Genomic DNA, 23147 nt, shown 5'->3' with positions numbered 1-23147 from the left:
TCTCTGCAGTTCATCCAGAGTGATCATGGGCCTCTTGGCTGCATCTCTGATCAGTCTTCTCCTTGTATGAGCTGAAAGTTTAGAGGGACGGCCAGGTCTTGGTAGATTTGCAGTGGTCTGATACTCCTTCCATTTCAATATTATCGCTTGCACAGTGCTCCTTGGGATGTTTAAAGCTTGGGAAATCTTTTTGTATCCAAATCCGGCTTTAAACTTCTTCACAACAGTATCTCGGACCTGCCTGGTGTGTTCCTTGTTCTTCATGATGCTCTCTGCGCTTTTAACGGACCTCTGAGACTATCACAGTGCAGGTGCATTTATACGGAGACTTGATTACACACAGGTGGATTGTATTTATCATCATTAGTCATTTAGGTCAACATTGGATCATTCAGAGATCCTCACTGAACTTCTGGAGAGAGTTTGCTGCACTGAAAGTAAAGGGGCTGAATAATTTTGCACGCCCAATTTGTCAGTTTTTGATTTGTTAAAAAAGTTTGAAATATCCAATAAATGTCGTTCCACTTCATGATTGTGTCCCACTTGTTGTTGATTCTTCACAAAAAAATACAGTTTTATATCTTTATGTTTGAAGCCTGAAATGTGGCAAAAGGTCGCAAAGTTCAAGGGGGCCGAATACTTTCGCAAGGCACTGTACCTATGTGAGAGTGGATTCTCGGCCCTCACTAACATGTATACTAAATACAGGCACAGACTGTGTGTGGGAAATGATTTAAGACTGAGACTCTCTCCAATACAACCCAACATTGCAGAGTTATGTGCATCCTTTCAAGCATACCCTTCTCATCAACTTGTGGTGAGTTCCGAATTTTCGATGAACAAATACGTTTACATATGTAAGATGGTTAAATAAAGAGCAACATTATTGATTATTATATTATTATTTTTGCTCTGGTCCACTTCCCATGAGCTGGGTTGTGACAAAAATGAATTCTTATATTTAATGAATGTATCAGATAGTGTGTGTGTGTGTGTGGCAGGCTTACAGGGGGTACACAGCTGGAGGTTGAATGTTTTAAGGGGTATGGGACAATAACAAGTTTGGGAACCACTGATCTACACTGATTGAAGTGGATTTAACAACTGACATCAATAAGAGATCAATGTTTTCCCCTGGATTCACCTGGTCAGTGTCATGGAAAGAGGTGTTCTTAATGTTTTGTATACTCAGTGTATATTAATTAAGAAACCAACCAGTCATATTATCCATTGGCCTTTGCTCTGCTCGAGGGAGGATGCAACATGCAAAAATATCAGTTGTTCAATATAATGCTATGTGAAACAAATATCACACTCAAAACCGGACCCAGAGCAATACATGACTCACCAGTGTTGTTGATAAGAATATCTAGTCTACATTTAGACTTCAGGAAGCTCTCAGAAAAGGATCACACAGACTGGAGCACTCAAAGGTCCAGCTCCATGAACACAACATTGTTCCCAGTCTCCTGAGAGAAAATAATGACCAGTCAGATGCTCTGTGTGTCCCTCACTTAATAGAGTCGAATAAACCGTCAATGACTTTCTGACATGGCCTCCCGAGTGGCGCAGCGGTGTAGTTCATGTCCATTAGCTTGAGGTGTCACTACAGATCCGGGTTCGATACCAGGCTGTGTCAGAGCCAGCCATGACCAGGAGACCCATGATGTGGCGCACAATTGGCCCAGTGTCGTCCGGGTTAGGGGAGGGTTTGGCCGGCCGGGATTTCCTTGTCCCATCGCGCTCTAGCGACTCCTTGTGGCGGGCCGGGTGCCTGCAAGCTGACGAAGGTTGCCAGCTGGATGGTGTTTCCTCTGACACATTGCTGCAGCTAGCTTCTGGGTTGACCAAGCAGTGCGGCTTGGCAGGGTTGTGTTTTGGAGGATGCATGGCTCTTGACCTTCGCCTCTCCCGAGTCTGCAGGAGAGTTGCTAACTATAACTACCAATTGGGGAAAAAAATAGTTAAAAAATACAAATATAATTTCTGACAAGGTGAAGCTCAAACAAATGGATCAGTTAAAGTGACCAGAGCACAACTAACTGTCAAATGTAAATGAGACGGACAATGTGTGAGGAAATGCGAACATGACTAAGTGATATGGAATTACAGTAATATCATCCATGTATGATCCACTTGCGTCATCCTCATTCAAGGATATGTAACTGCAGTTTTTCCACTGTTTACCAGACAGTGTCATGTGAGACATATCAATGAATATTGATTCTGACACTTCTCTTATGTCACTGATGGCAGCTTCTGCCCTCTGCTTATCTCTACAGGCCATTATAACCCTTGCACCTCTCCTGGACAGATCTAATGCTGTTGTTTTCCCAATGCCAGTGTTAGATCCTGGAGAGGACACACCCACACGAATCTCGAGTTCATGTCCATTAGTATATATTTTGCAATGTACAATAAATGGCATTCCAAAAAATGTATTGCGCAAAGTAATGTAGAATCAGTCTCATGTTACCACCAATAACAACGGTTGTCACGAACCGGCTCAAAGCCCGTAACAAAGGGAGACAACGTGGAGATAAGGAGTAACAAAATATATATTTATTAACTAAAGCAACTAAGGAAAATATATAATGGTGTGTGTAATCAGTAATCAGTAGTGTAAGTGATTGTTTTGCATGCATGAATGTGAAAATGCAGGGTGTTGAAAAGATGCTAAAGGAAACAACTCAAAAACCACCAAGAACCACAACACAATCTACAAAGGTGTCTGCATGGAGAGATACTCCTCCATGAATGTGGAAGAGGTCTATTTATCCTGGGAGACACCTGACCCAGGTGTTTCCCATGAAGCTGACGACCCTCTCAACTCCGCCCACCGGCATCCTAATAAGGAAACAAGAACAAAGACAGAATACGGCAGACCTAGTGGGAGGGTCGTCACAACGGTACATAACATTAGATCGGACACTGACTGTACATGATGATGCAGAATAATTGCCCACCTCAAGTGTCACAAATTGTTTTATAACGAACCAACTCACCAGTCACGATTACAGTTTTTTCATGCAATTTGGTAGAGCTTTTGCATCTTGGTAGATTGAGATGCCAATTTAGAAGTACATAACCTGCGATGAGTCTAGCGTTGACAAAAAGCAGTGTGAATATATTCAGACTGTATGTATTATCTTTCTCTATACATAAGAATGAACAACAGTGGAATTCAAATATATTTATCTATTGCGCAATGAACCCGCCCTTTGACAACATGTGCTGTGTTTTGTCTTGACCGTGAGACTCCTAAGAAAGTTAAGCAAAAAGCACGAATTTGAATTTGACAAAAATTCACATTTTGCACCACTTAGTGCTTATTTTATCACCCTAGGCAAGTCAGTTAAGAACAAATTCTTATTTTCAATGACAGTCTAGGAACAGTGGGTTAACTGCCTGTTCAGGGGCAGAACGACAGTGTTTTACCTTGTCCACTCAGGGATTCGACCTTGCAACCTTTTGGTTACAAGTCTACGCGCTAACCACTAGGCTACCTGCCACCCCATGGTAGCCTAGTGGTTAAATACTGACTTCATCACACGCTATAACAAAAATATAAGTTGACTCAGCGTTGAGCTCAAAGGTATACTGTAACTGTATTGTGCCGAAAAAGCGACAGTGCAACGCCCCTTTTGGGTCTCGAACCCTGGTCTCCCAAGCCTTAAACAAAGGTTGCAACACTATCACGCTCCATTTGTTAGAGCATGTCCCCACTAATAACTTTACCAAGTCCCTCACATGTACTGTACATGCCTCTGTGATGGCCTAACAGGCAACATCCCATCCCACTGCTGACACCGGTGTAGCAAACAGCAACGTGCAATGTCCCTTGCAGGTCTCCCATTCCTTAGGCAAGTTTGCTAATTACTGCTCCAATAGGGTTAACCCATTTAGGGGAGATTGTAAACTTCTCACATAGAAACTTCATTGGGAGAAAGGATTTCTTTTACATGCTTTTTACATTTGTATCACACCCCATTTTTGAGAAAGTCATGATTAAAGTGTCAATTTTAGACCGATACATGCCTCCTGGAAGACCTTATGATCCATGATACTGACAACATCACACTCTTTAAAGTGTGCTCTCAAAAATGTAGTATGTCAAGATTCTGAAATACATTTTCCCACATTCATTTATGACCCTGAAGAAGGCTGTGATGCCGAAACGTTGGCAAATAACAAATAAATTACAGGGAGTTTATATATGGAGTGTGCGACTTTCTTTATTTCGATAGTTTACACATGAATTTATTCAACATAAAAAATATTCATCTGAATATCTAAAAAATGACCTTTGTTGATTTGGCTTATTTTTTCTTGACATTGATTGTAACAATATACTCTTCAAACACATAACATTTCCAGAGTGGCTCTCTGGTACTTTTAAGATATATGACCCATTTTAAACATAGAAATTTACATTATAGGTCATTAATCAATCACAGATCCATTTTGCCATTCATTGAGCTGGTGGCGCTCATAAAATGTATCATTTCATCAGAATTAGTAGAGAGCCTACTCTAGATTTGTGATGTGCTTGTAGACTAGTATATTGTTCCAACCAATGTCTTGAAATTAACTAAATCAAAAAGGGTACTTTTAAGATATTCATAGTCATATTTTTTATTTTGAATAAATTGTGGAAATGTATTTCAGAAGGTGGGTATCAATATCTTAAGTATTCACGCCCCCTAGGATTTCTTCACATTTTATTGTTACAAAGTGGGATTAAAATGGATTTAATTGTAATTTTCTTAATCAACGGTCTACACATAATAGTCTGTAATGTCAAAGTGGAATAAAAGATCAAACATTTTAAAAATAAAACACTAATATACCTTGATTTGATTAGTATTCACCCCCGTTAGTCAATACATGTTAGAATCACCTTTGGCAGCAATTACAGCTGTAAGAGCTTTGCACCCATGGATTGTGCAATATTTACCCATTATTCTTTTCAAAATTCAAGCTCTGTCCAGGTGTTGGAGTTCATAGCTAGACAGCCATTTTCAAGTCTTGCTATAGATTTTCAAGCAGATTTAAGTCAAAACGGCAACTTAACCACTCCAAACATTGTCTTCTAAATTGGTAAGCAACTCCAGTTAAGATTTGGCCTTGTGTTGTTGGTTATTGTTCTGCTGAAATGTGAATCCCATCCCTGTGTCCCAGACTGAGGAGGGTTTTCCTCTAGGACTTAGCCTGTGCTTAACGACATCTTGTTTATTTTCATCCTGAAAAACTCCCCAGTCTTTGCCATTTCTTTTCATCCTGAAAAACTCCCCAGTCTTTGCCAATGTCAAGCATACCCATACCATGATGCAGCCACCACCATGTTTGACAGTAAAGAGGCAGTTATTCAGTGATGTGTATTGGATTTTCCCCAACATAAGGCTTGCATTTAGGCCAAAAAGTGTATTCCTTTGCAGTATTACTTTAGTGCCTTGTTGCATACAGGATGCATGTTTTGGAACATTTGTATTCTTCTTTTCACTGTCATTTAGGTCATCACTGTAGTCACTACAATGCTGTGGATCCTTCTGTTTTCTCCCATCACAGCCATAGGACTCTGTTTTAAAACCACTAATGGCCTCATGTTGACATCCCTGAGCAGTTTCCTTCCTGTCCTGCAGCTCAGTTCAGAAGGACAACTGTATCTTTGATGTGTCTGGGTGGTTTAATACATCCTCACCATGCTTACAGACATGCTCCAGAACTTTGGCAACTATTATTTTTGTAAACCGCCAACTTTGGGCTGGTGTGAATATGTAGGACATACATGCATAATTGATGACCAGAAGGAGTCTTACCTCAATTAGCCATGAAATCCCTAGTTTGAAAGCAACTGTTTTCTGGAAGCTGTGCTGCAACATTTTCCCTCACCTGGGCCAGCCCCCTAGCAATTCTAGCTTCAGCCCCTTACCATTGCCCCTTACCATTTCAATGGCAGCTAGCAAGATGCACCCAGCAGAGCAGGAAAGAGCACAATGACATGGTGCACATATCTGCATGTGACTAGTTCGGGGACCACTTTTGGCTTGTGAGTGCTACAGTACTTTTTATTTTATACAAAATTATCTCTTTAAAGAGATATTCAATGTTTGATTTGTTATTGCTACCCATCTATCAATCACGGCCCTTCTTTGGAGGTTTTTGAAAAGCTCCCTGGTCTGTGTAGTTGAAATTCAATACTTGACTGAAGGACCTTGCATGGGGGACAGAGGAAGGGGTAGTCATTCAAAAATCATGTCAACCCCTATTATTTCACACAGTGAGCCCATGTAACTTGTTAAGCCAAAATGTACTCAAACTAATTTATGCTTGCCTAAACAAATGGGGGTGAATACTTATGCAACAACTATATTTTAGTTATTTCATTTATTAATTTGTAGAATTTTATTTTCACTGACATGAAGCATCTCGTGTAGATCAATGACAAAAAATAAAAATAAATCCATTTCCATCCTACTTTGTAATGCAACAAAAATGTGAAAAAAATTCCAAAAGGGATGAACACGTATGATACCCACTGTATTCCATATAATAGAGTTACACTATGAGGAGTATAATGACAACAAGATGTCTATTATGTACAGTTCAGACATCAGGTCTTACAGAAGGAATGTATAGGTCTAAAAACAGCCTAAAATGGCCACTTTCTTGATTTAAAAAAAAAAAGAAAGTTTGTGATACAAAATGTAAAAAAACATGTCAAACATCCTCCCTCCCAATGTGAGAATTGCCAGAACAATCGGATACCAAAAATATTTTCGGGCTATGCTGGCATGGAATCGCCCAATTGGTTGTTAGCAACGAATGAAATGACAGAAGCCACAGTCTTCACTGACGCTTAAAAATCTTTAGGTATTTACAGTGACTATGACAGACAAGAAACCAAGTCAAAGTTGCTTTGTATTTACAGAGTACATGACAAAGTTCAGATTAATTATTTCTAAAAACAGACACTTGAAAAAAAACTGGACTAAAACTTTTGAAAACTACTGCACCAAATTCACATGAAGCACTGGAAAGATTTAAAAGCCAAAATGGCCATAATTGAAGTTTGCATACAGAATCCTATGCTTCCCTTGTTCTATGTTAAAATTATTCTTAATCATGTATATTTTGTGTGTGTGTGTATTTCAACACACACAACCATGTATACAACATGTTGCATGGATGTGTACACGTATGTTTGAATATAGTGCTACTGTAGTGCAATAGTAGCAAAACAAACATCTGAACACAACTACATTTTCAGATACAGTACACAAACTAAATTTATAAAAAGTAAATAAAAGTTGCATTTTCAGAGGAAAAAAAAAAGTTTATGCCTTCATTACTGGCAAAAATAGAATGATTGGAGTTCTTTACAAGTATGCTGGAAACCTGGTGATGTTTACATTTCTTCACATAATGTCAACGATAAACCATCCCCCTTTTTCAAAGCCAATTCAAAAACTTTCAGAAAATTGTCCAGTTACAAAAAAACAACAATACAAATTGTATGTGCAACTTGCCCACAAAATCTGAGACTGAAAAATACTTCATTTCATGCAAATGTATGAACATCAAAAAAGCTCTCTTTTTGATGCAGTATACAAGTATAGCTGCTGAGGCTGGTTCTTGTTGCTGAGGGGACATGATTGGGCTAGGGGACAGGGTTAGGGTGCAGCACTGGCACTTGGTGGAGCTGGGAGGTGGACGTGTGCTTGTCAGAGGGTTCTGTTCCCTCCTGGTACTGGGGGGTGGCAGTGGTGGTAGTTGGGTTGTTAAGGGTTTCCTCTTTGGGCTGCTTGCAGGCAAACTCTGTAATACTGAAGACAAACTGCATGCAGCCCAGCTTGACGAAGCTGCCGTGATGGAGCAGGGCAGTGCCCTCCCAGCCTGCTCCACTGCCCCCGATCAGACTGGAGCTGCTGGCCTTGCAGTCGCAGCAGGGGCTAGAAGGAGTCACCTGACACGGTCTCATCACCCCCTCCTCTAGCACCATGGGCTCCGCTGCCCCTTCCTCTTCCTGCTTCCTCCTCTTGCAGCGCTCTGCGGGTTACAAGCATTACAAAACACTCAGACCTTTGAACACCATCACCTGCCTCTGCTTTAACAACATTAGGAAACATGGCATGTCAGAGCATGGTCCTTTATCAGAGGTAAATGTTCATTCCTTCCTGTTTCTATAGGAGGCCATGAGAGGAGCTCCACTCACTGATAATGTTCTGCACTTTGGAGACCAGGCTGCTGGAGGGGCTTGGCCCAGTCTTCTCAGAGAAGTCACAGGAGTACAGCACATTGTCCACCGTTGTCCCATGTTCACTGTAGTTGAGGAGCTCATACTGCTTGGTGTTCTGATCAAGGCAAGAGCAGTTACAGAATGAAATATTTAATTCACAGAGCAGCTTCTAAAACAAATCCCCGAAACAAGAAAAAAATAAATATCAAATGTATTTATACTGTATTTCTTCACAGTTCACAAATTATTGTAAAATGTATTCCAAAACCAAGTACATGTTTAAATGTGAAATGACCCACTCACCTCATCATAGAAGATACAGGCATGTTTTCCTGAAACATAATTACAATGACCATAGTTTGTAAGGCACACGTCCATGTCAGCGCCTGCAAATAACAAGACATAACCTCAAGTCAGCTAAATCTGCCAGGGATGGAAGACACCTTTACATGAATAGAAGGTCCTGTTATTGGATCATGTTGTGTTATTTGGGATTGGGAGTGAATCTTACCAGTTCCTATGTACAGGCTTCTGTAGCACATACGGACAGCTCCTCCTTTCCCAGTCAAAGGATAAAACACAGCCCTGGCCTGGATATTCTTGTTTTGTGCTGAGAAAGAAGATAACACATTCTCTTCCTCACAATGCTGCAATATACAGAGCAGTCAAATGTAACAATACAGGATAAACTAACTAAGGGATGATTTTACAAACATAAAAGGGGGATAGACATAATGGACATCAATATAAATGGACAGAATAATAGGAGTGAAGATGGTAAGGTTAGTGAGGGAATGGACAGTGAGTCAGTTAGGTAGAAATATAGGGAATACAAAATGGTGTTGATAATGAAAAAGGTTCCCTTACCTTCTGTAGGCTGGGGTTGTGGAACAGGAGGTAGGCTGATACAGCTGCTCTGTGGAGGGGAAGGGGCTTTAGGCCCAAACAGCTGCTGGATCCTCTGCCAGGCCAGGAGTTCAATGAACTTCTCATCCAGACTGCTCATCTGAATCTCTGGAAAATTATCATGTTGTTAGCAAAAAGAGAATGAATTCAGTGTGGATCCAACTTTTCTTCACCAATCTAAAATGTGTCTTATTAAAATCAGGTGAGACTTACCACCATGGCAGTCTGCCACAGCCTTCAGACGGCTGGACAGGTCTACCATAGAGAAAGAGCTGGGGAGCAGAGGACCACTCCTGGTGGTCACAGCATCACGACTGACTTTCCCGTCTGCTGGTGGGGTGGAGCCCAGCTTGGTAATCCTCTTGATCTGGTATGGTGCTCTGGGTGGAGTGAGGGCACAGGACTCCACAGTGCTGCTGCTACTGGTTAGAGCAGGGCCCTGTGTGCCTGGGGAGGGTCTGTGAGGTGGAGAGGGGCCTCTGAGGTCTGGTTTGAAGGGACAGGTGGATGAGGAGGCCGTCCCTTCACAGGGTCTTAAGAAGGTGTTCTCGGTCTTGACCACAGCTTTACCAGTGTGGTTGGGTGACTCCGGGCTGGAAGCTGCTGGTGTCTGAGGAACAGGCCTATCAAGACCTGAGGGCTCTCTCAGCTTGTGGAGGTTGTCCTGTCTGCAGGCCTCTGGACTCCCATTGGTCCAAGCCAGCTGCTCCTCCAGGGGACCGTTAACATTACTGGGCCCACAGTTGTGACAAGGCTTCTCTGTACACATGCTACACTTCCCTTCCTTGAGTGCAGGCGCCCCCTGGGGGCAAACTGCTGCACTGTCAGCTTTAGGCTTGGAGGCTGGCGACTCAGTCTGGTTAGAAGTGCACACAGCACTAGCCTCCTCTGCTGTGACACAGGGTTTGATGTCGGCCATGTCCGTCTTCCCAGAGTCCCATTCGGACGACAGCTTCTGCTTGGCTGACAGATGTCTCACTATGCTGCACTGGAGTGTGATGACGTCTCTGAGCCACTAGGAGACAACACAGGAAAACAGAACACATTCAATCAGTATTAAAGATGTGGGATTTGTTTACTCTCATGAGACATTGTATATCACTTCTGGGTAACACACCAGTTACCTACCTCCTGTTGCTCATCCTCACTGGTTAAGTGCTGAGAGGGTGTAAAGTGCTGCTGAGGGGCTTCTGAACTGCTGTTACAGACCAGCTCCCCGTTGCGGATCCCTGCCGGGGCAATCATGGCCGGGGGACACTTGTACTGGGACTTTATAGAATCAGGGACCTGTCGAGAGACACACACACGTGTCTAGTTACAAGATGTGACAACAGTGAGCACAGTGGTGTGTTATACATGTCACCTCATCTGTCAGAGGAAGCACTGTTGTAACCCACAGTAGTAGTAGTACAGAGACTAGCAGGCTGACCTTGAGGGTTTTCTTCAGCTGTGTGTGGGCTCCTCGGCGGACGGGGGTGTTGAGACGATGCACCCGCTGCAGGAAGTCCACCTTGACGGCATGCTGGGACATCCTGTCCTGAAACTGGTCAAACAGCTGGCAGCGACCGCTCAACGGCAGGCTCCTCTGCTTCAGCTGGGAGAGGGGCACAATCAGGTCAATATCATTAAAACAACATCAACACGTTTTCAATACGTAGATGTGACCATAAAATAAAGTGGTTTGTACAGGCTTTAGCTTACTTACCACCATGTGTTCTATGTGATTGGGACACATCCACTTGCCCACAGGCATGGCAGTAAGAGGGGGGTCCAGACAGTCCATGTGGAACAGGAGGGGGCAATAGTCACACTGGATTAATGGTGCCAACCTGCAGCTCCTACAGCACAGAGGAGATTCACAAAAACACGGGTTAGATTTATGACAAACAAATAAACTGCAAAATATCCTCAAAATAGAGCTAGGGGTAGTCTGCGCTAATAGTTTAGTGGAAAGAGGGGATCACTTGAGGGCCAGAGACGAATGGATTTCCAACCCACACTAGCTAGGTTTCCATCCAAATGGCGTGGAGTGTGAGGTGGAGCTCTCGGGTTCCGAGCCCTGGGAGTCGTCCTCCACGTCTAGCATGTGATCATCCATGTCATTCATGCGAATATTCTAAAATATGCATAAAGAAAACATGTACATTTCCCTGCAGTGGGGTTTCCACCAAACCGACTTGTTGCAGATAAAAACTGTGCTTGCTAGTCAACATAACGAGATCATTATGGATAAGAGCGAGAAAATGTGTACTTGTCAAATGGCAGTCAAGCGTCGATGATCATGTCACCAGCATAATGTCACCTTGATATTTGTTGGAAACATAACATGCACTTTCAACGCCCCGTGAAGTTCATCACAACTTAATTCATGTAGCCTAGCCTAATAAACTGCATGGTTTCCTGAGTCGTAGTGGGAGGATCTCACACACACACACACCATTGCGACAAAACAATGTCCCACTATGTCAAATTAACAAATTCTCTTAGCATTTATAAAATTATACCAACATTTCCTGTTTCCATCATAGCTGCAGTGATTTTTATTTTATACGGAATTACTTTACTTGCATGAAAACTGTGGATGGAAATGTGGTTACTGTCTGGAATCCTGGCAGTCACTGTCTGTGGCAGAGACCCTAAGCCAAGCCCCATCATTCCAGAATATATAAAATGCTCAGTGAGATAGTTTGAATTCCCCTTTCTCTCTGGCCAGCCATGTGGTTGTGCATTCTGTGGTATTCCTGAATAGCCAAGGCTCTGATGCCAGCACAGAGGCACTCTAGAGAGTGTGGTAACACAAAAAAACAAAACTACAGAACATTTTGGTGCATTGCTGAAATAAACATCAAGACAAACTCTACAACCCCTCTAAAGAATATTTAAAAAATAAAAAGGGTCAGTCAGTCATATATACAGTGCCTTGCGAAAGTATTCGGCCCCCTTGAACTTTGCGACCTTTTGCCACATTTCAGGCTTCAAACATAAAGATATAAAAGGTATTTTTTTGTGAAGAATCAACAACAAGTGGGACACAATCATGAAGTGGAACGACATTTATTGGATATTTCAAACTTTTTTAACAAATCAAAAACTGACAAATTGGGCGTGCAAAATTATTCAGCCCCTTTACTTTCAGTGCAGCAAACTCTCTCCGGAAGTTCAGTGAGGATCTCTGAATGATCCAATGTTGACCTAAATGACTAATGATGATAAATACAATCCACCTGTGTGTAATCAAGTCTCCGTATAAATGCACCTGCACTGTGATAGTCTCAGAGGTCCGTTAAAAGCGCAGAGAGCATCATGAAGAACAAGGAACACACCAGGCAGGTCCGAGATACTGTTGTGAAGAAGTTTAAAGCCGGATTTGGATACAAAAAGATTTCCCAAGCTTTAAACATCCCAAGGAGCACTGTGCAAGCGATAATATTGAAATGGAAGGAGTATCAGACCACTGCAAATCTACCAAGACCTGGCCGTCCCTCTAAACTTTCAGCTCATACAAGGAGAAGACTGATCAGAGATGCAGCCAAGAGGCCCATGATCACTCTGGATGAACTGCAGAGATCTACAGCTGAGGTGGGAGACTCTGTCCATAGGACAACAATCAGTCGTATATTGCACAAATCTGGCCTTTATGGAAGAGTGGCAAGAAGAAAGCCATTTCTTAAAGATATCCATAAAAAGTGTTGTTTAAAGTTTGCCACAAGCCACCTGGGAGACACACCAAACATGTGGAAGAAGGTGCTATGGTCAGATGAAACCAAAATTGAACTTTTTGGCAACAATGCAAAACGTTATGTTTGGCGTAAAAGCAACACAGCTGAACACACCATCCCCACTGTCAAACATGGTGGTGGCAGCATCATGGTTTGGGCCTGCTTTTCTTCAGCAGGGACAGGGAAGATGGTTAAAATTGATGGGAAGATGGATGGAGCCAAATACAGGACCATTCTGGAAGAAAACCTGATGTAGTCTGCAAAAGACCTGAGACTGGGACGGAGATTTGTCTTCCAACAAGACAATGATGCAAAACATAAAGCAAAATCTACAATGGAATGGTTCAAAAATAAACATATCCAGGTGTTAGAATGGCCAAGTCAAAGTCCAGACCTGAATCCAATCGAGAATCTGTGGAAAGAACTGAAAACTGCTGTTCACAAATGCTCTCCATCCAACCTCACTGAGCTCGAGCTGTTTTGCAAGGAGGAATGGGAAAAAATTTCAGTCTCTCGATGTGCAAAACTGATAGAGACATACCCCAAGCGACTTACAGCTGTAATCGCAGCAAAAGGTGGCGCTACAAAGTATTAACTTAAGGGGGCTGAATAATTTTGCACGCCCAATTTTTCAGTTTTTGATTTGTTAAAAAAGTTTGAAATATCCAATAAATGTCGTTCCACTTCATGATTGTGTCCCACTTGTTGTTGATTCTTCACAAAAAAATACAGTTTTATATCTTTATGTTTGAAGCCTGAAATGTGGCAAAAGGTCGCAAAGTTCAAGGGGGCCGAATACTTTCGCAAGGCACTGTATATATATATATCCCCAGAAAAAGAAGGAAAGAAGGAAAGCAAACACCTAACACACACATGTACAGTGCATTCTTTTCCACATTTTGTTATGTTATAGCATTATTCAAAAATCGATTAACTAAAAACATTTCTCAATCTACACACAATACCTCATAATGACAAAGAGAAAACAGGTGTTCAGAAATGTTTGCCAATTTATTAAAAATATTTAAAAATAAAATAAGTATTCAGACCCTTTGCTATGAGACTAAAAATTGAGCTCAGGTGCATACTGTTTCCATTGATCATCCTTGAGATGTTTCTACAACTTGATTGGAGTCCACCTGTGGTAAATTCAAATGATTGGGAAAGGCACACACCTGTCTACACAAGGTCCCACAGTTGATAGTGCATGTCAGAGCAAAAACCAAGCCATGATGTCAAAGGAATTTCCCGTAGAGCTCCGAGACAGGATTGTGCTGAGGCACAGATCTGGGGAAGGGTACCAAAACATTTCTGCAGCATTGAAGGGGAGAAGGGCCTTGTTCAGGACCAAGAACCTGATGGACACTGACAGAGATCCTCTGTGGAGAACCTTTGAAAAGGACAACCAGCTCTGCAACACTTCACCAATCGGGCCTTTATGGTAGTGGCCAGACAGAAGCCACTCTTCAGTAAAAGGCACATGCCTTTGAAATTTGGGAATAGGATTCTCTGGTCTGATCAATCCAAGATTGAACTTTTTGGCCTGAAGGCCAAGTGTCACATCTGGAGGAAACCTGGTACCATCCCTACGGTGAAGCATGGTAGAGGCAGCAACATGCTGTGGGGATGTTTTTCAGCAGCAGGGACTGGGAAACTAGTCAGGATCGAGGAAAAGATAAACGGAGCAAAGTATAGAGAGATCATTGATGAAGTGTGCTCTGGACCTCAGAATGGGGCAAAGGTTCACCAGGAGTGGCTTCGGGATAAGTCTATGAATGTCCTCGAGTGGCCCCAGCCAGAGCCCGGACTTGAACCCGATCAAACATCTCGGTAGACACATGAAAATAGCTGTATAGCGACACTCCCCATCCAACCTGACAGAGCTTGAGAGGATCTGCAGAGAAGAATGGGAGAAACTTCCCAAATACAGATGTGCCAAGCTTGTAGCGTCATATCCAAGAAGACTAGAGGTTGTAATCACTGCCAAAGGTGCTTCAACAAAGTACTGAGTAAAGGGTCTGAATACTTACAGTGGGGCAAAATAGTATTTAGTCAGCCACCAATTGTGCAAGTTCTCCTACTTAAAAAGATGAGGCCTGTCATTTTCATCATAGGTACACTTCAACTATGACAGACAAAATGAGAAAATAAATCCAGAAAATCACATTGTAGGATTTTTAATGAATTTATTTGCAAATTATGGTGGAAAATAAGTATTTGGTCACCTACAAACAAGCAAGATTTCTGGCTCTCACAGACCTGTAACAACTTCTTTAAGAGGCTCCTCTGTCCTCCACTCGTTACCTGTATTAATGGCACCTGTTTGAACTTGTTATCAGTATAAAAGACATGGAAGACATACAAGACCACTGATAATCTCCCTCGATCTGGGGCTCCACGCAAGATCTCACCCCGTGGGGTCAAAATGATCACAAGAACAGTGAGCAAAAATCCCAGAACCACACGGGGGGACCTAGTGAATGACCTGCAGAGAGCTGGGACCAAAGTAACAAAGCCTACCATCAGTAACACACTACGCCGCCAGGGACTCAAATCCTGCAGTGCCCCCTGCTTAAGCCAGTACATGTTCAGGCCCGTCTGAAGTTCCCTAGAGAGCATTTGGATGATCCAGAAGAAGATTGGGAGAATGTCATATGGTCAGATGAAACCAAAATATAACTTTTTGGTAAAAACTCAACTCGTCGTGTTTGGAGGACAAAGAATGCTGAGTTGCATCCAAAGAACACCATACCTACTGTGAAGCATGGGGGTGGAAACATCATGCTTTGGGGCTGTTTTTCTGCAAAGGGACCAGGACGACTGATCCGTGTAAAGAAAAGAATGAATGGGGCCATGTATCGTGAGATTGAGTGAAAAACTCCTTCCATCAGCAAGGGCATTGAAGATGAAACGTGGCTGGGTCTTTCAACATGACAATAAGAAGCATTTCAAGGTCCTGGAGTGGCCTAGCCAGTCTCCAGATCTCAACCCCATAGAAAATCTTTGGAGGGAGTTGAAAGTCCGTGTTGCCCAGCAACAGCCCCAAAACATCACTGCTCTAGAGGAGATCTGCATGGAGGAATGGGCCAAAATACCAGCAACAGTGTGTGAAAACCCTGTGAAGACTTAGAGAAAACATTTGACCTCTGTCATTACCAACAAAGGGTATATAACAAAGTATTGAGATAAGTATTTGGTCAATAACAAAAGTTTATTTTCCACCATAATTTGAAAATAAATGCATAAAAAATCTTACAATGAGATTTTCTGGATTTTTTTTCTCTCATTTTGTCAGTCATAGTTGAAGTGTACCTATGATGAAAATTACAGGCCTCTCATCTTTTTAAGTGGGAGAACTTGCACAATTGGTGGCTGACTAAATACTTTTTTGCCCCACTGTATGTAAATATGATATTTCAGTTTGTTTATACATTTGCAAAAATGTCTAAACCTGTTTTTGCTTTGTCATTATGGGGTATTGTGTAAATTGATGAGGGGAAAAAAACGATTAATCAATTTTAGAATAACAATTTTCTTGGGGCAAAAGGTCAGAACTTCTGAATGCACAGATATACATGTATATAGCGCCCCTTCTGTGCACTTATGATAATACGGTATACACATGTACAGAAACAGTATGACCCAACAGTAGTATACTGTATATTTTCATAGTAAACCATGCAATAATTGATATGCCTTTTAAATGAGTGTCAAAACAGCTGTGAAATAATGTGTGATCTGCATATAACTGGGTAAAGAATCTCCTTTCCGGATTTGTTCGCAACGCCTAGTAATGTATGTAACATCTGGTACCAAAAAATCCCAGTTAGCCTACACAAAAACATTTGGTTTATTAAAAGAAAGGCACTGATATATGGTTATTAAAACAATGGCCTTGCTGTTGTCCGTACCTGCCACAGGGATAGCAGACCTTCACCGGTAGTGGGACCAGCCCATTGTGGTCCAGCTCATGCTGCAGTCGCTTCACATTCTTCCCTGTCATCTCATCTCTCCTCCTTTTTTTACTGGTTCCTGGAAGTGCAGTTGTGCAGGTGAGCTCATTGGGAAGCTGGAACTGCGTGGGGTTCCTCTCCATGGCTGCTGCTATCAGAAGATCAAAGGGCCTCTTGAGGTGTGGGGTGGAGCTCTCGGGCTCTGAGCCCTGCGAGTTGTCCTCCACGTCTAGCATGTCATCATCCATGTCGTTCTGCTCCGAGGGCGTGGCGGTGTCTGTGGAGGCGGTGGAGGTTGGGGTGTTGGGTCTACTGCTGGGCCTCCTCTCCAGGAGACGGACCTGGGCCACAGCTGCAGCTCTCAGGCCTGTGGTGCCTCCTACTGCTGCCGTGGGGTCCAGCCTCAGGGTGCCCGGGGCCAGCTCGAACTCTGCTGCAGGAGAGGGAGACTGCTTAGACAGCTGGCGGTCCAGCAGACCATTCATCTGCTCCTTCTTTATCTCCCGCTTCTATGACACAAGAAACACAACGTGTTAACAGTCTGAACAGCCCTGATTAAACCAGTCTCACCAAACTATTTTTGATTTTTATTAGGATCCCCATCAGCCGACGCCAATGGCGGTAACTAGTCTTACTAGTGTCCAATGTATAAAGAAAATGACATTACATACAAAAGACTTAACACAGCCATGCAATCTCTATAGACAAACATTGGTAGTAGAATGGCCTTACTGAAGAGTAACTTTTGACGTGGCACCGTCATAGGATGCAAACGTTCCAAAAAGTCAGTTTGTCAAATTTCTGCCCCGGTCAACTGTATGTGCTGTTATTGTGAAGTGGAAACGTCTAGGGGCAACAACAGCTCAGCTGCGAAGTGGTAGGCCACACAAGCTCACAGAACAGGCCCGCCGGGTGCTGAAGCGCGTAAAAAAAGAACCTGTCCCCGGTTGCAACACTCACTACAAAGTTCCAAACTGACTCTGGAAGCAACGTCAGCACAAGATCTATTCATTGGGAGCATCATTAAATGGGTTTCCATGGCCGAGCAGCCGCACACAAGCCTAAGCTCACCATGCACAAAGCCAATCGCCGGCTGAAGTGGTGTAAAGCTCGCCACTATTGGACTTTGGAGCAGTGGAAACATTCTCTGGAGAGATGAATCACGCTTCACCATCTGGTAGTCCGGACTAATCTGGGTTTGGCAGATGCCAGGAGAACGCTACCTGCCTGAAAGCATACTGCCAACTGTAAAGTTTGGTGGAGGAGGAATTATAGTCTGGGGCCGTTTAATTTTTGGGGCTAGGCCTGTTAGCTCCAGTGAAGGGAAATCTTAACGCTACAGCATATGAAATTCTAGAAGATTATGTGTTTCCAGCTTCTTGGAAACAGTTTGGGGAAGGAATTTTCCTGTTTCAGCATGACAATGCTCCTGTGCAAAAAACGAGGTCCATACAGAATTTTTTTTCTTTGAGATTGGTGTGGAAGAACATGACAGGCCTGCACAGAGCCGTGACCTCAACCCCATCGAACACCTTTGGGATGAATTGGAACGCAGACTGCGAGCTAGGCCTAATCGCCCAACATTAGTGCCCGACCCCACTTATGCTTGTGGCTGAATGTAAATAAGTCCCTGCAGCTATGTTCCAACATCTTGTGGAAAGCCTTCCCAGAAGAGTAGAGGCTCTTATAGCAGCAAAGGGGGGGATCAACTCCGTATTATGTCCATGATATTGGAATGAGATGTCGACGAGCACGAGCAAGTGTCCACATACTTTTGGTCATGTAGTGTACATGACAGTACATACACACAAAAAGTAGGTCACATATCCAAATGACGGAAGCAGTCAACATAACACCACCACAAACTTCCCATGTTTTAACATAGATTTGACTCACCTTCCTACGCACCATGCAGCGATGACACATCCAGTCTCCAGGGGGCAGCATCTCCTTACTCAGAGGTGGGTTGCTGCAGGGAGTTCAACGCAAATCAGCAATTCATAACGTCCAATGCCCTCACAATGTAACCTGGTTTACAAGTTCCAGAGGTATGGCGTTAAGGATATTTTCCTACATTGAAATAACTGTGGAAATGCTAGAGACCTGTAGCTGATGAAAGCTAGGGGAGAGGGAATTAATTCTATTAAGGGCTCTTTTTGGGCAGAGTGCCAAGGTCCCTGGGCACAGTCTCACAGTTCCGTGGCAAAGGTATGTGTTGAATCTATTGAAAAGGATGTTGGTCCAAAACCAACATCGACTCATTCAAGCTTTCCAAGAAAGACCGACTGCAGTGATTTAAAAAGAGGAGCACTACCATAATAAATAAACAATTCACTTTCCTCAGCAAAAACCTTTCATGCTCTATGAAACTGTTAAGGCAACAATCCAAGGGCATTGATAACACTATCCTAGAAGGAAAACAACAAAAAAATTAACTCTGTCGAACTATAGTCCAGGCTAAGAGTAGAAAGGCCCTGGGAGGTGCTTCATGACACCAAACAGCAGCCCTGATCTGCTCAGGCCACTGTCCCAGCAGCACATGCCATGGTTAATGATTATTTCTACCGTCAATGAAGCAGCACACTGCACAGTCAGGTTCCCTGAGCTCCTCATTGCCTCAGCAGAAAGCTCAACTAAACCTCGCCAACATCTGCAAGCTCATTAAATACTGAAAATGGCTGTTAGGAGAGTAGTAAGCGGTGTGTGGACTGGAGAATGAGCTAAATGTATGCCAAAAATATGTCTTCCTCAACTGAAGAGAAGCATGGTTAAGTAGCTAAGTGCAGAATTTAGTGCAGACATGTCTTCTGCACATAAAATGGTCAACAACACACGCTAAAGTAGTTATATACAAGTACAAAGCTACAGTTTTAACATGTAGACCCAACCAATAGGGTGGCGGAATAAACACCATGTAGACCTAACCAATAGGGTGGCAGAATACACGTCTCGCGGTGTTGAAAAACTGAGCTACAGCGCCCCAATGTGGCAACTATTGTGCATTAGATTAGCTGACAATGGTCAACTGCTTCCCACAAAGTTAAATCAACCACAAATGCTGCCTTGCACCTTGGTAGGAACACTGGGAAGTCATTACTGTAAATGGAAAGATATCAATCATAAACATACCAGCACTGTAGATGAAAGGCGGCGGGACAATGATCACAACAGAGGAGGTCGCCCCCCTCTCTGCAACTGTCACAGGTGTCGTGATTTGTGGCTCTCCCCGCTCTCCGTGCGTTTTTATCTGGTTTCCGACCTCTTTTTTCTCCATCTTCAGACTTGGGAGGCGCGAGCAATGCTTGTATTTGCTACAAAGTATCAGCAAACGAGTACAGGGATACATTTGATTATCTGCATTGTTGCACAGTATCTACTGTAGTGTCAAGTCTGCCACACAACAACAAACCAATTTAATAAAATAGCTACAAAGTAACACCTTCAGTCAATGGTTTGACTTGATACTTTTTGATGACATGACTTCTGGCAGAGGTTAGCTAGAGAGCAATGGCGTCCTGTAGAGTTAGCTAGAAAGCTAGCTACAAACGTTGGCCACTGGGCCCTAACCAACTACCTAGCAAGCTTCTACTAGAAACAAACAAAAAAAGAGAACAAAAAACGTATAGTTATTTTCTCATCATGATAGTAATAGTAAAGGCTTTACCTGCATAAGACCACCAGAAGTGTCAAGATCGTAGACAATCGTTGGGGTCTCCATTTTATCCCACATTCAAACACAGCCGAAGTGAGCAAGCAATCAGCTCTGTTTAACGAATACTTCAAGCAATGTCTGACAAGAGGCGATATCCTCACTGTCAGCAGATTATTTCCCAAACAACGCTGTCTTGAAAAAAAAAAAACAAGTTCCTATTGGTTAGTTTGCTAATTGTTAGTGAAATGGAGAACACACTGTTGATCCCAGTAAGATCCAAAGCCTCCCTTCAGTTCAAAGACGAAGTCCTTTCTTCATGAAATCCTTGGCTTAGCTAGCTAACGTTAGCATGGTTGTCCTTAATAGTTTCTCTTCCGCTTCGTTGTCCCAACTGTGTAATGCAAAAAGACAAACCAGTACTTCTCTTGTTGCCAAATTGGAGAAAAGATAAGGTACAATACCACAGATATTCGGCTTTTGGACTTACTACTGAGGCCTAGCTTTGTACATTATGGTGCTTGTCCCTACGCCGGTGGTTGAAGCTAACGTTAGCTATGATGCTGTTTATAGAGGCAGAGGCATATCTGTTCCCTTCCATATTAAATACGGCTATAAAATAACACGGTATCTCACATACCTGACATATACTTGCAAATAGATGAAGTACTGTCCTTATATACGGGTAAAAACACTGCCGAAACTCTAGAAAGCTAAATGGTTATTGTTGTTGTGAAGAAATACTAGCTAGCTTGCTAAGCATCACCCCTGATACTGCTTCCTTCAGCCTCACCACGGAGTTGGCGCAAATTTGCGTAGAACGACGTTTTGAGCATGCGCTCTACAACCGCGCACTGTTCTTGGTATAGGCAAACATGGGCGTTTCGGGTAGCAGCTTGAGCTTTGGGTACAAGGAACACGATAACCTAGAACATAATCAAAATATTGTCATCCGTGGAAAATAATTGTCATAAATCATATCAGGAATTTGGTTGTTCGGTGAACAATGATTGCAAGCTTATTGACTTTGGCAACTGTAACTGGCCAGAAAAAAACGACTCATAATTCCCTTGTTCCAATAGTAAATCTGCATCCTTCTATTTGTCCTACCGACGAGGGGGTAGTCTAGGCCCAGTATAAATTCCATTGAATCTTCCTATTGACTATTCCCAGGAATCCTCATGAGGGTGTTGCCCTTTTCAATTTTAATTACGGGAAATCGTGGAATAAATTAGAAATGGACCAATATATTCATGAGGATTTATTTAAATTGGTGAAAATGATAATTTCCAAAAAGTCCTGGAGCTCTTGATTTAAGTGGGCCTACATTCAATAATCTGTCCCAACAATCTTCTAAAATGTATTTTCCTTACCTCTATTCACTCACAGTTACAGAGAGAAATCTGAAAATGGGCAGCCCTAATAGCGTTAGTTCACTCACCTTACTTGCAGTGGCGATTTTAGCACGTAAATCTTGGTGGGGTAAAAAATACAAAAAGTGGGATGCATGCACTATAACGGCAACAAACTGTTAGGGCCTACATAAAGCTGTCCCAACAGCAGTCCCAACATCTTACCACTGCTACACCTGGCTAACAGCGGAGCCTTGTCTGGCAGCGAAACAGTTAATTTAGCCTCATTTACTGCCTTTTTAAAAAACATAGCTGATATGGCTGACTTGTTTAAACAAATGTGGTTTCTACTGACAATTGAGATGTACAAACTATGGCATAAGGGGACGACGAGCGCATAAGAGGCAATCTGTAATTTCAATTAAGACATTAATGAGCGAGCTAGGATGGAAGTAACGTTAGTCAATATAAATATTTGTTTAGATATTGAAATGTACAGCGACAGAATTCAGAACATGGGCTGTTCTTAAAGTGTTCTCCCTGTACACCAAGTCAGAACCGCAGGATAAATAAAGGGAGCATATAAGCAGACAATGAAAGCTCTTACAACATTCTATGGTTACATTTCTCTTAAACAGGTTATAGGCTAGATGTGCACCACCAAGTCAGAACAGTAGGCAAAATTAAGAGGGGTAAATAGACCAAAGTATTAGGGTGAGGCCCACAGGCCACTAACATCTTACTACACAACATACACTTAGAATTACTTTCTTAGCTACAGTATACATACAGTGCCTTGCGAAAGTATTCGGCCCCCTTGAACTTTGCAACCTTTTGCCACATTTCAGGCTTCAAACATAAAGATATAAAATTGTATGTGGGACACAATCATGAAGTGGAACGACATTTATTGGATATTTCAAACTTTTTTAACAAATCAAAAACTGAAAAATTGGGCGTGCAAAATTATTCAGCCCCTTAAGTTAATACTTTGTAGCGCCACCTTTTGCTGCAATTACAGCTGTAAGTCGCTTGGGGTATGTCTCTATCAGTTTTGCACATCGAGAGACTGACATTTTTTCCCATTCCTCCTTGCAAAACAGCTCGAGCTCAGTGAGGTTGGATGGAGAGCATTTGTGAACAGCAGTTTTCAGTTCTTTCCACAGATTCTCGATTGGATTCAGGTCTGAACTTTGACTTGGCCATTCTAACACCTGGATATGTTTATTTTTGAACCATTCCATTGTAGATTTTGCTTTATGTTTTGGATCATTGTCTTGTTGGAAGACAAATCTCCGTCCCAGTCTCAGGTCTTTTGCAGACTCCATC

General features: G+C 42.5%; 1 protein-coding gene across 1 annotated transcript; it reads right to left on the bottom strand.

Annotated features, from left to right (window-relative positions):
- Positions 1 to 6372: 6372 nt before the first annotated feature.
- On the bottom strand, positions 6373 to 21331 carry LOC139418452 (PHD finger protein 12-like). The gene is made up of 13 exons (XM_071167884.1): positions 20482 to 21331; positions 19947 to 20128; positions 18714 to 18786; positions 16776 to 17326; positions 10851 to 10983; positions 10575 to 10739; positions 10274 to 10432; positions 9359 to 10160; positions 9107 to 9253; positions 8751 to 8849; positions 8543 to 8625; positions 8216 to 8354; positions 6373 to 8049 (listed from the first exon to the last, which is right to left on the bottom strand). The coding sequence occupies exons 1-13, from the start codon at positions 20545 to 20547 to the stop codon at positions 7661 to 7663; spliced, it is 2988 nt and encodes a 995-aa protein (XP_071023985.1). The 5' UTR covers positions 20548 to 21331; the 3' UTR covers positions 6373 to 7660.
- Between the last annotated feature and the right edge of the window lie 1816 nt (positions 21332 to 23147).

The sequence above is a fragment of the Oncorhynchus clarkii genome, chromosome 10, assembly GCF_045791955.1.
Source record: "Oncorhynchus clarkii lewisi isolate Uvic-CL-2024 chromosome 10, UVic_Ocla_1.0, whole genome shotgun sequence".
NCBI lineage: Eukaryota > Metazoa > Chordata > Actinopteri > Salmoniformes > Salmonidae > Oncorhynchus > Oncorhynchus clarkii.
Note: the sequence above shows the minus strand (reverse complement) of the source record. Positions and strands in the feature narration are given on the sequence as shown.